Source organism: Lepisosteus platostomus, chromosome 11 (genome assembly GCF_059453375.1).
Source record: "Lepisosteus platostomus isolate fLepPlt1 chromosome 11, fLepPlt1.hap1, whole genome shotgun sequence".
Classification (NCBI taxonomy): Eukaryota; Metazoa; Chordata; class Actinopteri; order Semionotiformes; family Lepisosteidae; genus Lepisosteus; species Lepisosteus platostomus.
The window spans coordinates 31,335,140-31,350,894 of NC_142621.1; the positions used below are offsets into that span (position 1 = coordinate 31,335,140).

General features: G+C 39.7%; 1 protein-coding gene across 4 annotated transcripts in view; it reads left to right on the top strand.

Annotated features, from left to right (window-relative positions):
• The window catches only part of patj (PATJ crumbs cell polarity complex component), a 223,598-nt gene that overhangs the window by 184,875 nt on the left and 22,968 nt on the right, over positions 1-15,755 (top strand). For all 4 annotated transcript variants that reach the window (XM_088599125.1, XM_088599129.1, XM_088599126.1 and 1 more), the window contains 6 exons: positions 824-896; positions 4,876-4,974; positions 5,913-5,993; positions 8,749-8,817; positions 9,918-10,041; positions 11,422-11,528. In XM_088599125.1, coding sequence (XP_088455251.1) covers positions 824-896; positions 4,876-4,974; positions 5,913-5,993; positions 8,749-8,817; positions 9,918-10,041; positions 11,422-11,528 — 553 coding nt within the window. The remainder of the gene's footprint in view (positions 1-823; positions 897-4,875; positions 4,975-5,912; positions 5,994-8,748; positions 8,818-9,917; positions 10,042-11,421; positions 11,529-15,755) is intronic.

Consider the following 15,755-nt stretch of genomic DNA (forward strand, 5'->3'; position numbering starts at 1 on the left):
GTCTCCAAAAAGCTTCTGGTGAGAATACCCCCAGTGCGGGTTACTAGTGGCTAACATGCCTTAGTGTATTTTTGTGGATTCTTTGCAAAATCTTTTTTTCATGTTTATTTGTCCTGTAAAATAATCAATGTGCTGCCTCAAGATATGACCTCCCTTTTGTGTTGAACGCTGGATACTGGGGGAGACTGCCATATTTGAACAAAGGGGAAAATCTATGCAGAGTAATGACAAGGTGAAGACATTTGTATTACTTATTCTCAGCTATAGAGCTGGGCATTTTACTGAAGCAATCTGAGCAGAGTACCTTGTCCAATGGCTCATCGGTTCATCAGCAGTGTCCCACCTTGGATTTGAACAGGCTTCCAGTTACGAGTCCAGTATCCTAATCACTCTCCACACTACACCTTACACGGCGTTGTTTCAGATGGAATATCACACTGATATCCTGATTTCTGATGATCATTTAAATTCAGTGGCAGTATTTGGAAATAGTATTTCTGAATTATAGTTGTAGCTTTCTACATCGGGACAAACTGATTCCATTCTGCAGTTTATCTAACTCAGATTGTTCCTTCCTTCTCCAGCTGTGCAAATGAGCTGCTGCTGCAGAATGAAGTGAGGTCACTCTCATCTGTACAATGCTCTGAGATCCTCTGTGTGCAAGGCATGATAATTATGTAGTAACAATGAGATCTAATACATGCTTTTGGCAGTTTTTATATTTTCTTTTAAAACAACTTGCCCTTAATAATTGAGCCTTTAATGAAATGCATTACAACAAATGAATAAGACATTTAAACTTTCTGTTTGTTTCATTTTAAAGGAATGAAGATGCTATCAACCAAATGGCTGTTCCTCCTTTCCCGACACCTCCAGCATCTGTTTCTTCCAATGAGGTAAACTAGCTCCACTTTCAAAATCATGCAGGTTTTATGTCTGCTTTGAGCAGCCAGGTGAGTTACACCCAAGCCTGTTGTGCCAAGGAAGAAGAAGACATTGTATTTTTTTGCTACACTGAACATATTAGGATAGACAGAACATCACCTGTTATGGTAGACTAGAGAACCATTAGTCCTGTGTTTGCCTCTGAAGTCTATCCGTTTGCAACCTTACGTTAACAGCTTGTCTGAGGGCTAAGTACATTTCTAGCCACTGGCTGAATAAGGATCATTTGGCAAGATCAGCTGTTTCCACCATGTGTAATTGCCTGACTCAGCTGAAAATGAGAAAAGAAAGTCTGTTCTGCAATGATGGCTATGTTAACATTAGACCTACTAAAGTCTAACCAGAGAACCGAGTGCTGTGGTCGGATGGCTGACAGAATTCCCTCATGTTCCCAGTGACTAATGTTATTGTGTAAAGTCTTGTTCACATTTGAGGTTTTCTGGGGGGAGGGTGTTAACCATTGTTGGCTTCCCTGAGGTAACCCACTGTGCTGTACCTCTGTGCTCATGCAGCTCGTTATGAAGAAGAGGGATGTGACTCAGGTTGCTGGAAGATGGAGGAGGGTCACGTGACATTGTTGTTGACGAGACCCAGGCGGTATTGACCTAAGAGAAAACCCTCTGGGTTTTATTTAATGAAAATTGTTTCTGACACAGCCCTCTAGATTTGTCTGAATCAATTTGTCAGTCTATATGCTAATCAGCTCCAGTGTTTGACTTTCAATTTGCAGCAAGTAGTTGATTAATTTCATCGCAAAAACAATTTTAACTCAAAAAGAAATAATTGTGGTTTGGCAGTCCTGGGCGTGATTTACGCCTGAAATTACTTACGTATGAACAAATTTTGTCTTTATAGTCTCAGAAATGCATTCATGAAAGCCAACATACAGTATTAAATCGTGCGTTAGGCTAGAAGCACCCAGTCAAAGTAGTTATTATTGAGATTCAGGAGCTGTCATCCTGCGCCTCTAAATTAAAAATATAAAATTTGACAGGAATCCAGTGCAGATACAGATAAATGTCTCCACACCTTTTTTTAAAGTGGGGTCATCCACGGGTGTCATGGGGTGGCATTTGTTTAATGTCGTTAACATTCTGACCTAGACCTAGAGGTGGGTCCCTAGGTTCAATTTTGGACCTAGGGTGTTATCTGTGTGGAGTGTGCATGTTTTCCCCACGTTGAAGACACAATCCCCCTTTTACTTAATCCCTGAAATCAGTATAATTGACTGTGAAGCAGATTTCAAATAAATCCTAAATAAAATAGTAAATATTTTATTAAAGGAGTTTCCTCTGGGTGCTGGGTTTCCTCCCACAGTCCAAAGACATAGTGGTAGGTTAATGGGTATTTGGGAAAACAGGCCCTGTTGTGTGAGTGTGTGTGTGTCTGTGTCTTTGTGTGCCCGGCGATGGACTTGTCTCCCATCCAGTGTGTAGACTGCCTTGCACCCATTGCTTGCCTGGATAGGCTGCAACTCCCCTGCAACCCTGTACTAGATAAAGTGTTTAGAAAATGGATTGGATCATCTTAGTAGTTCGGCCTCTTATTGTATGAATGTTATGAATATGAAAATTATTTTATACTCCCAACTTGTCAATAATTCCGTCATGGTTTGTGAATTTGAGCGTCATTCCACAAAATCAGCGCAAAGTAGAGTGAGACTTGTGCTGTTCACTGTGGTCAATTTGAGGAAGAATCCACGGTAACAATTTGTGAAAATGATCTTCTCTTTCATGGTCTCACCTGGCCTTTGATATACTAATTTTACTGAGACAGGAAACGCTTTTAAAGATGCCACTGATGTGTAGTAAATTATTTGTATATACTTTATATGGCTCTATACACTGCATTGCCCTAAATGGGAATGTTTTCTAAATTGCCCCAAAAGCAGCAGTTTCAAAGAAAGCGGTTAAACCTTTCAAACTGTTGCATTTGGCATTGAATGCACTGGCATTTTAATCGGCGTAGCTAATATTTTTGGGGTATTCCTGACTCTTAACCTATTTAACCCTGATACCATGCTCATTCAGAGCACCATTCCACACGAAATTTCCAATAACAGAATACTGGTCAAAAAATGAATTCGTACCACAGTTGATACATTTTGTATCACGGCTGCTTAGTCTTTGCAGACTATTATTTTGATGCCCTGGGTTACATTTTCTGCTTAAATGAGTGTTAGGTTCCATTAATTCTTTGCAGAAAATCTGAACTCTAACCCTACCCTACCCAAACCCTTAGCTAGGGTTAGGGTTAGGAGTATTGGAAAACTTAGGGGATGTTTGATGGCATGGCTGTGTTTTAGGACAGAAGTGAAATTTAGGAACAGTAATATTTTAATGTTGTCTTCACATTTTTTTTCTTGCATATATGGCCCTATACACTGCATTGCCCTAAGTGGGAATGTTGTCTAAATTGCACAAAAAGCAAAAGTTTGAAAGAAAGTGGTTAAACCTTTCAAACTGTTCCATTTGGCATTGAATGCACTGGCATTTTAACCAGTGTAGCTAATAATTATTGGGTATTCCTGACTCTTACCCTATTTCCTGCCTATCGTTTATGCATCAGCTAATGATTTTAGCATGTTACTCAAATAATAAACCAGGAATATTATTGTTTTCATATTTAGATATCATTCTGTATTGTATTAAGGTGTGATTTAGGTGTTTGAGGGAGCATTTGTGATTTCTGGAACCAATTAGAGATTATAACATCAGAATTTAATTTCCATTAAATTAAGTTTCTCCTTATGAGCAGTTTTTTGAGGAACAAATTAAACTTGTATAATGAAGGATTACTATATTTACAAACACATTCATAGCCGTAGTTTGAAACAAATCTAGGCTTAAGACAAGACTAATAAATGTTTTTTTTATAAGTAGTTTCAGCCAAGCTATTGTACCACAAGATATAAATACCACTGAATTTTCCAGAGCATCCCAAACTTTTTGTGTAAATAGTCTGTGAAGGGATTATTTATTGAACAAGTCTACACACTCTTTCCAAACTAACACATTTTGTGGCATAACAGCCTGAAATCAAGACGCAATAAATCAGAATTTATTACCTTTATTTCCACACTGTAACACACAAACAAAAGAACAATTCTGCAAAGTAATTACAAACAGGCATGGTACTATGTATATTATCCTTACACCATTTTTATGTTCTTTGATGCAACACAACACAAGGTTTCAAACTCTCAGTATGACTCTGGGACCATGAAAAAAAAACAACAACAATATTCAGCGTCAATCACTCCATTGCTGAAGGCTGTAAAGCAGGGGTCAGTCTTGGTTATGGAGGCCACTTATCAAGCTGTTTTATGTATAGCCATTACATCATCAATTTCTGGAGACCTAGAAAACCAACTGTAATATTTTTATTTTTTCCCTGAAACTCACCTTCTTCTGCAGGTGGAAAACTCCTCCCTCACAAATGCAAAAAAGATTCCATTAACTGTGATTGGTTAAACAGTTGTTTTGTGCAATTAATTCACTTAGAGATCGTTTGGCAGAAAAATCAGAATTCCATAACATAACATCACTTTATTGGCCACACACATTTCTTGTATTAGGAATTTGTCTTTTCGCATACCCCAGCTTGCTCTCCATGAGACACGGTAACACAGACAGGGAGAGAAGTTTGGGGTCAGCCTTTGTACAGCACCCCTGGAGTAGTTGGGGTTAAGGGCCTTGCTCAGGGGCCCAATGGAGTAGATTTCCTCTGCCGGCTGCAGGATTTGAACCAGCAACCTTCCAGACGCAGGCGCAGATCCTTAGCCACAGTGCCACTGCTCCGCTCCAACTCTCAAGGGTGCAACTTCCAACTAATTGAGCAAATTACTTGCTTATAAGAGTTCCTAATGTTTATAGAACAGGTGATTTAGAGTAACCTATAGGACAAAACAGTTTTTCTTTTTCTCTTTAGTCTCATGATTTCTCTGGGATGCTGACAGCCAAGGAAATGTCCCAGGGGACCGAGGAGTTTGCACACAAGAAGAATATCCCTGAGGTGTCCCTGGGAAAGGTAAGGGCTCACTACGGGGAAAATGTGGTGGGAACATCAGCCTTGCGCTCAAGTTTCTGTTTTGGTTGCTTTGGAAAATGCTTTGTGTTACTGGAAGTTTGTCTCATTAAACAGCCTGAGCTGTGTATCTCCTAACAGAAAACTACCCAAGCGTCTAGGGGGTTGTATTCTCCCCGGTTTTCTCAGACAGAACCAAAAAAGGACAGATGGAAAGAACCAAAACCACAAAGAAATGACACAAGGGAATGCAGATAGTATAAACTCGCAGGATAAGTGTTCTAAAGCAAAACACAGCAGCAGGGATAAGCAATGCTCTCTGAGAAGCACTTCTTCAGTCTGGGGAAGCTGTGCATTATGCTTGTCTTTACTTTGAAATCGCAACTGTGTCTTGAAACCTGATTTTTAGAAGTTGGTAAAAATTCTCAAAAATGTTTAAGAATATTTTTACTGATTACAGTTATAAAAGGCAACTTAAGCTTTTAACTTGGATGTTCTCACTCATCAGTAAAATCTTTACCAAAATACGTAATTGGAGACCTGAACAAAATATACATATAGTATATATTTTTCTTGTGTTGGAAGGTAGGCTTTGATTACTGGACTGAGAGACACTTTACTGTACATAGGAATATTTGTTGTTGGCTGAACTTCAGTTGAGGACACCCTACACAGAACTCATTACTGTCCCTAGACTAGAGAACCTGCTGTACAGCACTTCACTTTCCACAGCCAGACCAAATGTTCGCAGTTAGTTTTAGCAATGACTCAATAAATCATGGGGAATGTATAAAAATGGGAAATGTAAAGATTCCTTTAAATCCTCTCAAGCAGTGTTTGCATTGATGCATTGTCGTGTTGATTCAGTAAGTGATTGTAATTTGAAACTTTAGTTTCTCATCTGCACTCAGAAACACCCTCTCTGTCCCTGCTGTCCCCAGGAGCAGACTAGCCTGAAAGCAGAGGCTCAAGGGACAGAGGTGGTGCTGAAGAGTCTCAGTGAGGGTGAAGCCACATCTAAGGTGAGATCTAAGGATACAGGGCTGAACTGTCTCTTCTGACTGAAAGAGCCTGTTCAAATATAATAAGCTTTGTCTTCATCTGTAAAATGTAAAACTTAGCAGTGCGCATAAACTTATCAGGAAACTTTGAACATGGGAGTAGTATTAAATTAGATGGCAAAATATGTGTTCCTTTCAGGTTAGGAGTTTATTTGGAGTTGGAGGAAGTAAGAAGGTTTTATTTTGTAAAATAAATGTACAGAACTTGACTTGTCGCTTGACTTGTAGTGCACTTTCTCAGGGTGCAATGAGAGCACCTTTGAGTGCCATTTCTCCAGTTGATGCTGGTAGCTTAAAACAACGCTGGAATTCTAAGTCAAGCTGCTTTCAAGTCAAGTTGTATCATTCGCCACCATTCAGAAAATAAGTGTTTGGTTTAATGTGACAGAGCTCAGTTGGCATTGAGGCTGTTACAGGAGGTCACACTACCCTCCTTGTCTCCTGGGAAGTCTGAGATTCATTCTCCTATGCCAGGAGGCCTGGCCTTTTGGAGTAGGGGAATTCTCTGCTGTGGAGGTACTGTTTGTCTCTAAAGCCCTATGAACCCAAGAGTGTCTGAATTGTGGTGGGGGGCTAAGAGCTACGCTATTCTCCTTAATAATACTGGCAACTCAACAACAGGCATGTTGCCATTATCTCTCCAGAGCAGAGTGAGGTCAAGATGAATCACATGTTACTATTAGATCAGATCTCCTAATTTCTTGTACCCCTGTTTGTCCTCATATTTCCTGGATTCCACATATCTCCTGTCACCCTAACTTCCCTGTTGTATAGCTTGTATTTCACAGACACAGGTCGGTTAGTCATTCCCGATTCCAAACTACATACTCGGAGTGACAGCTGACACGCCATTGACAGTTGAGCCGCACTGTCAAGGCTTACTAGAGGGTATATTGGCTCTTTTCAGTCTGCTTTCAGAATACATTATTTTCTTTAACTTTTTGGGCTGATAGAATTTAGAATTTTAGATTTGAAAAAATAAATGCTAGTGATCAGCTGTTCAGTGATAAATTGTAGAGGGTGTCAACACAAACCTTTATTTCTTCAGTAATTACAAAATGTCAGTGTGAAGAGTGCAATGAAAAAGCAGGATTTGGGGAACTATTTTAAATGTGTCTTGGCAGTTATATACTGTAACAGTTTATCACTATCAAAATAATTCTGGTGTATTATATAATACTGTATGTTTTAGATTTTTGCAACATTTTAAATGTCACACTTTATTGTTCTTTTGCACATTTAAAAAGCAGCTCATTGCTATTCCAGATGCCCAGGGCTTCAGTGAGGGTAATTCATCATTCTGGCTCTGATGCTGAATCTTTTGTGCAAGTGGTGGTGGTGAGGAAAAAACGCACCAGAGCAGTCATTAAAGACATTTTTTATCCCCCAAGAGACAGGCTCCACTAAAGCTTGAAATATAGATACATAAATCAGTCAAAAAGACTTGCCACAAAAAGTGAAATCCTGTTAGAAAATGGCCATGGATGTAACACACAGAGTAGAGGTCGGTCATCTGTATGTTCAAATGTACATCAGACACATTTCTCTCAGTTACGAGCTTCTAAGTCATGATCTCTTACAGTTGCAGCCCACTTTTCTCATCTTGCTCTGAATACAGAGAGGTATTTTGCTGGTCTCAAATCAAATGCTGAAGGCAACTGATATGATTTCCCATTTGACAGCTTTCGAGTTTTTCTTTGTTCACTGTTCAATTCATAAATCTCTGTTCTATTGAAAACCGTATTGTCAGGACATCTTTAACATTTTGTTGCTTCAGCATTTTCTGTTTACTCAGTTATGGCACTTCGAAGAAGCAATTAATATTTGTTACATACTTCACACATTCAAATCAGAAAACAAACAAGGGAGTAAAAAGATATTGTGAAAGAAAAATGGAAAAGTCATGATGGCGTAAGTATACAAACACTTTGCAGTGGCACATCTGGATTAATGTATATGCACACACTCATCTTAAAAGGCTACACAATTGAGTGGCCCTTGTGTCCCCTAATAGTGGTTCACTTGTTTTCACAATAAATCAATCTGTCTCTGCAAGGGCCCTCAGTCATTGAGTTCCAAGCAAAGATTCAACCATGAAGACCATGGAGCTTTCAAAGCAACTCTGAGATAAAGTTGGAGAAAAGCACCAAATCAAATTTGTGGTCAGACAAGACCAAATTGGAACATTATGGTCTGCTTACTATAAGTGCAAAGTGTTACATCTGATGCAAATCCAACTTAGTGCATCATTTAGTCAACACTATCCCTGCTGTCAGGCATGGTGTTGGCAAATTATTATACAGTTCGAGTCATAGTCGAATGGACTCCGTGCCTGCTCCTTCTTAACTACTCTGTCTGTTGTTCTTCTATCCTTATTATTCAGCTGCTTTCCCTCTCTCACTCACACCTGGACAATGCTCTACAGCCAAGTTTCTTTTCTTTACCTTTCTACATGGAATGAACCTTTACGTGTTCCATTCTGTTATAGTTCTGAGCACCGTGTGCCAAGCTCCGGATGAACAGGTACTCCATTTCTGGGAGCTGTTTAATAAAAGCGGGAAACTTGCAGAACTCCATCAGCAAAGGGCTTTATGACAACTCTTATTGTTCAGTGACATTTCATGTTAAGGGTCTGCTTACTGCTAGGAAGATAATTTCCTGAACAGTTGGTGCCACACTGGTGTCACATTTACCGGTTTTCTGTCACTTTTTGCAGAAAGTCAAGATATATGAAAAGGATGCGGAAGCAGAGATCAAGAGTCCTAGAGGACAGCTTCATGAACAGGTACTTTTCTCATATTGTGACTCACCCTCATTTCTCACCTTTCTACACATTGTTCTCCAGTTACCATTTGTTATTACCTGAGTATGTACAACTTAAATGAGTATGTTATTAACTGTGATATAATTTGTCTCTGTTACTCATGATCCCCAGAATTTCACCTGAGTCCTGATGGCTGCTCATGAAAAACAGAATGAAGCATTGCTAAAATTAGTTTGTCTTGGCTTCTGACATTCCTCAAAGCTCTTAAATGGTGCTCCTTTTTTGACCAATCAAATAACTTAGTTTTAAAATCTTCCCTCCCCAGCATCTATAGATACTGTCCAATACTGTCTATTTATGTAGAGCATTCAACCAGTGAGAAATGTAGACAAACAAATCTGCTCAATATACTGTATATACACTAGACCTGGGTCTTGGCTGTTAGACTGCCTGTTAACATGGTCTTATACAGTTTAAAGTGGCTTGTAAGGTTGGAGCATAAGCTACTTTCTGTAGCACTGAGAAAAGCAGAGAGTACAATACCCTTCTTGAATTATAGGCCATCTTGGATTAACCCCACACACACAGCAGGCACCTCAATTATATGCTTTGGCAGACTGAAAAACTTTGGAGTGTTTTTCAGTGTTTACAGTATAACCTGTTTTATAGCTTGTTTCTTTAAGAGCAGATTCTCCTATTACCAAGGTTTCCTTGCCCCCTGTATATTGCTTCTCCACAGTGCCAGTCCTCATCTATGTCAGTAAGACAGATCAAAGTTGCAGAACCTTAGAGGAATTGCTGTATATGTGTTTAGTTTGTATGTTAGAAATTGCTACAAAGTTTCAATGTTCAGCCTCTGTCAGAGGTCTTTTATAGTCGAATACAGTGTTAGATTATGAAATAACTGTCTAATCCATAAGAGAATCGTTCCTTTATCAAGTGAACATTACTTTTGGCTTCTGTTATACATTTGCAGGAAAGAATGGGAAAGTGGGCATCATTATTAAACCCCTATCAAAGCAAACTGCCTTGTGAGAAATAGGATCTTTTCTTAAGCCTTGCACCTGACGTAGCCTTGAGATGCAGACACTAGATTCCTGAAAGTATGCCGTCTTGTTCAGTCTGCCAGCACCCCAAAACCCATCTTCGCCAAGATGGCTGCCAGCTCTCTGGACAGGACTGTGGTGTCATCTGCTGCTCTTCCGCCTTCTGGCAGCCCCCCAGACTTCGAGTACACCGGCCGAGGTACCCCGCTCTTCCCTGGCTCCTCCTGAAAGTCCATGTCCTTGACATGTCCATCCCATGTCCTCTGTGTGCCTTTCCTCAAGGAGTCTTCTTGCTAGGTTGCTAGGCTGCTACAGCAGCGGTCGAAAGGAAATGTTCAAACAGGTCAATACAGGGTTGGATAAAGAGAGAGCGAAACTGTTTTTTTTTAAGCATTCTGTCAAAACAAGATCTATTGCCTCAGATCTGTGATAAGTAAAAGTGGAATTAAAACCTTACTCAGGCCAGCAGTTCCTTGGGCAATAATCACAATGCTGACTTCAGGCTGATACTTTTCAGATGTTGACAATTTCAGCTTCACTCATGAGTTTCTAACTTTAAACTGTCCTTGAGGAGTTGCACGCCTGTAATTGAAGCTGTGTCTAATTGTGTCAAATTGCCAACAGGTGATAATGAGTATTTAATGATTAATGGAAAATGAACAAGTCTAAAAAAAAAAGAATTATTTTTTTTATAAATGTTTTCCATATGAATCCTGTGTACACTGCGTAGTATACTGCTTTCAAGGTTGGTGATTTCTCTTAAAAATAAATCTCTCGTGGCAATTTTATTGTTTCTATTTATAAAGTGAAATTATGCTTGTAATATCTTTAGCATTAGATTCATTCAAAAAGCCACTATCAGATGATTTTATGACAACTCCTGATGTATGGGAGGAATAGTTTTGCAAAGACCAATCAATAATTAATTAGTTATTTGTTGTTTTCATTTATTAAAATAAATATCTAAAGCTCACATCTGAACATAATAGAAACATGTTTGTCTTTAAGAGTAGCTGGCAGTTTCTGTCGTGCTCTGTTTGTAGTATGATAAATTTACTGAGTTCTAAGCATGTTAACTTACCTTTTCCCTTACTAAAAAGTAAGAGATCAGATGCTTATTATTTGATCTATTATTAATGCTTATGATTTTGTAATGCTTATTATTACATTTAGCTTAATTCAAACTTAAAATGGCATACCTATGATGTTTAAGAACAAAAAATAAAACCTGCTATGTCAGTGGTACATACCAGAGAATGAGGGAAGACGAGACTAGTGGGTTGAGTTGTTGAGTTGGCAGCTGACAGTTTGACCGTGAGTACAGTGATTCTGGCTACAGTCACACATTCACAATTTGTATATATTAGGAATGAAAACGTATTTAAATTAAAGATCACCCTGAAAATAATTTTGTTTAACTCAGTCATAATGTAGCCTGAAAAGAGAAACTATCCCAGTCCTCAGACGTCGGTCTTCTTTGTGAATTTAGTTCCCTGTTCCTTGGCGGGGAAATGAACTTTACTAGGAAAGAGAATGTTGCTGCAGGACAAGTGATGTTTGTCCCCTGTCCATCCCAAAGATCCAGCCACCTGCCCCATCGTCCCGGGACAGGAGACCGTTATTGAGATCTCCAAGGGCCGCTCCGGCCTGGGACTGAGCATCGTGGGAGGAAAAGACACACAACTGGTGAGCTGCCTGTCACAGATCTGTCAGAGACAGAGCTTGCAGAAGCCATAGCTCACATGTCATCTCTCTCAAGTAGATTGAGGGCGTTGTGTCCTTGTGTGGTTTTCTTTAGCAAAGTGTTTGTGATTTGTAACGCACAAACATTATGGGCTTCTACCAAAGAGTTTGCAGCAGGCGCTGGGCAGTGTCACTGGCTCCAGCCCCATGTCGTCTTCTCCTTAAATCTGGTGTCTTGTCGGAGACACAAACAGATTTGCACTTGAGCAGAGGGATCAAAGTCCCTTAACGCTGTGAGGAACTTTTAGATTTTCACCTAATTAAAAGGGCTTTTTTAATTAAGTGATTTATTCTTTATACATCAGGGAGTTATGTATTATTGGAGAGATCAGCAAGGTAATTTGTATTAGGAGCCTAATGTAATTGAAAGCAACAGCTGCCTTCAATTTTACGAATCACGCTCACTCTTCTTGTAATCTCTGCTCTTTTCACTCTGATCAACATCTCTTCTGCGCATTTCTCATTTCTAATGATAATGACAGGGTTTATAGCTGAGCTGTCTTAGGAAAAGCTAACTCAGCTGCATTTCAGTCCCCTAGCCTGTAGATGCCAGTATACATCTAGGTACCTTATTAAATTGTTATGTAATGAACTTCCTTTTTATGGTAACTTATCAAACGTTCTGGAAAAAGAAGGAATTAAGTTAATGTAAAAAGAAAATATAAGACAAAAACGATGGATTCATTTAGGTAACTAGACTGAAAGCCCTGAAAAAGTGAAAAAAGATAAGCGATTACGGTGGTAAAATGGGATTATCTACTATGTTCACTGACAAAAATAACATTTTCAAAATGAACAAAACATCAGAAGTCACCAAACAAGAAAAGTCAGGTGATCAGGTCATTGATTTAGACTCTACTAACAGATCAATAAACCACCAAAAGAAAATGTCGATGAAACAGTCTGTGGATCTGTGATAAAAGTAGACGCTATAGGTCAGTTTGTTTCATGCTTTTGTTTTTGGACAGGTCTATATCAACTGCAAAGGTTAGTCAATATAGATGTATCCTGGGATGTTTTTAAGGCATCAGTAGGTTTTTGTATTATTTTACATGACCATTGCAGGCAGTGATGATCCTGGAGAACTGTTGGCCTCTGTCAGATCTCACTCCAGGCAGGTTAAGTCTATGCAGAGCTTTAATCTTTTCCATGCTGCCCGAGGAGATGCAGTGCTTCTTCTTTATCTTCTGATAGCATTCACTTTGGCCAGACCAGAGAGCTTCCCCCTTTCAAATTCAGTTCACTGTGATTTTTGTCTTTGGCTTGAGAAGTCCATTTTCGAGTGATGGCTGTCAGGTTAGGGGATTAAAATGATCAATGGTCTGAACAAGAGCTCCCTTGTTCACCTGCTATGGATATGTGAGATTAGAGGCTGCCACACGCAACCCTCTACTGAGCTGGGAGCCTGCGGGCAGCCCATTAGTCTCCTTGATGTGGTTTACAATATTTCTAACTGCAACCAGCTTTATTATTATGGTTATCAAGGGCAGCAGAAGTGCAGGCAGTTTAAAAGCCTGACTTCACATCTCGGATGAGCAGCTTTGGGGTTCAGAAAGGTTCATTTTATTTCTCCCATCTGAACATTGTTCTAATATTTCACGCATTTCAGTAAACTGCACCAATTAGTAAACGAAATACTGTATTGCACGCTTTCATTAAATAGATCAAACCCCAATTTTTCTTTCAATTAAATACTGTGTAAAACTGGTGGTGATATTTTTCACGAGGGCTGCAGAGTGCTGCTTCTCAATGTGTCTCTTTGCAAATGCTGTTTTTCCTGTCTGGGACCCTGGTCCAAACCCTAATTCTAAACCCAAGCCTGACTCTGACTCTGACCCCGACCACAATCAGAGAGCCCCACACCGACTTATCCTCAGGACTTCACTGCTGTGCTCCATCTGAACAAGTCATTATTGATTGTCTGTCCTGACGGATACTATTCACATAAGTCTAATGTGAATGATGACACATACTCATAACTTCTGAACAGCACAGTTAGCAATGTTTATATTGCACCATTATCTGTTATGCTGTGATTTTATCTAATTACCCACCATAGTGACAGTATGTGTACTATGTGAAAGAGCTGTACACAAAGAATACCCCATGAGAATATAGCAGCATTTCCACATTGAATCCCCTTGCTCTGCTATTATGCTATTATTTAATATCCTAAAATAGCAGTTCAGGATGTTAGTGAGTATAAATAACTGCACAAAGATATTCCATCAGAATTCAGCTGCTGTGGGGGTCCTGTAGAATGGATGGCAGTGATTAATACACCTCTCTTGTTTGAATTAATCACCCCAGCCCACCTCAATGTTTCATTTTCTGTTCATTCAATTTCGAACATTTTGCTCATTTTGCAAACACAATACGTGGCTAGAAAACTCTACATCATCATCTGTATGTGTGTTTTGTTCCCCCTTGCTCTTGCGCTTTGTGAATATTCAAAGAGCCCCGTTCGAGAGCAGAGCCGACCGCCGAATTATTACAGCAAAGCTGTCCTTTTGTTCTGCTTGTTTGTGGAACTTGCTGAGAGTGGGCAGAGACCGGAGAGAAATCTGTAATGAGACATGAGTTAGACGGGACTCCAGAACTGAACAGTTTTGGTTGTGGAGGGTACTTTCTATTGAAACATATCAGTGGATTGGATTTGCTCTAGCGTATGAAGTGTCATATACCTGCTGGTTTAATTACAGTTTTGCATTACAATTCTGTAAGGCAGGGCCTGGGCTGAAGAATGGACAACTTAAACAGTACCTGTGTGACACAAGGGAAAATTTGCTTTCTTTGATTTACCTAATTATTTAAGGTGTCCTTAGAGCCCTCGACCTCAACTTCAAAAGAAGCCACAGGGTCTCCAAGATATTGACTTTCCTCACAAATTCGATTGTCCTAATGAAGAAGAATATAAAAATAAGTATTGATCTCTACACCAGTATTACATGTGCATACATGTGTCTGCAAAATCAGAGTTTAGGAGCCACAGGTGTGTCAATAAGTGTCACCGTGTGCTTTACAGCCCAGAGAAGAAGTTGGAGCAAATTCGAGAAAAACAAAGAGTCCAGATCATAGCAAAATCACAGAGGTGCACAAAAATGAAATGCAGCCCAAGACTGTCATTTCCTTTTGGCAGTAGTAACCCTCTTTGGCAATGCCTGTGTCAGCAACAATAATTTAGTTATCAAAGATTGCCATTTGCAAGGGGGGAGGGTTGATGCTGCATGTTACTACTGTAGGTGAACATAGAGCAAAGCATGTCGGGATCTCTGGTAGCAAACCAAAAGCAAACCTGGCTAATAGGCACAGGTGTTGAGAACAGAGGGGGGTTGTCATCAAGACAACATTATCACAGCTTGCATCTCTGGAAAGGCAAGTGGAGAAGCACCACCTATATAAAATAGCTGTGCTAAGGTGGTCTGCATGTTGGAGTTGCCATCTCTTGCTAGGGTATAGCCGGGGTACCCCTTCCTTTGGGGTCAAAAATCTGGGATAGAGGTAGCAAATAGTTTACTAGGGTGTCAGCCTCAGATTGTTCAATATCTGCAGAATTAATATCATTATACACATTATACTGGCAAATTTCCCTTGCCTCTATGTATGGTACCCTTGTGTCTCACTGTAGGTCAGTATGTCATTAAATAATAGCAAAAAAACAAATGTAATCACAAGATGGAAGAGGGCTCTCTGAAGATTCAAAGCAGATTAAAATGACTGAGTTACATTTTGTGAGAGGAGGTGAGAATTATTTGGAGGGTTTGCACCTGCACAAATACCAGGCAGAATCCTAACATTTCATTTTCACTGTTTGCACTTCTTCATCCAGACCCCTGCTCATTCCCACCCTTTATTTTTCATTTCCATGGGTTTCAATGTAATCTGCAATTTAGTGCCAATCCAACAGCAGCTTTAGAAAGCCTGCTTAGCAGCATCATTGATGTACTGCATGTGACATTATTTGCATTCATTAAATTGACCATTTTGCCGGTTTTCTTGCCATATTAGCTGCAGTATCTCAGGGTTGTGGTTTCAGTTCACTGCTTCTTTACAGACATCAAAAAACAAATGTATGTGTCAAATATCTGAATCAGCCGCGATGGACTGGCCTGCTGGGCAGAATGCACTCCAGCTCCCCTGCGACCTTGAATTGGAAGAAGCAGTCAGAGA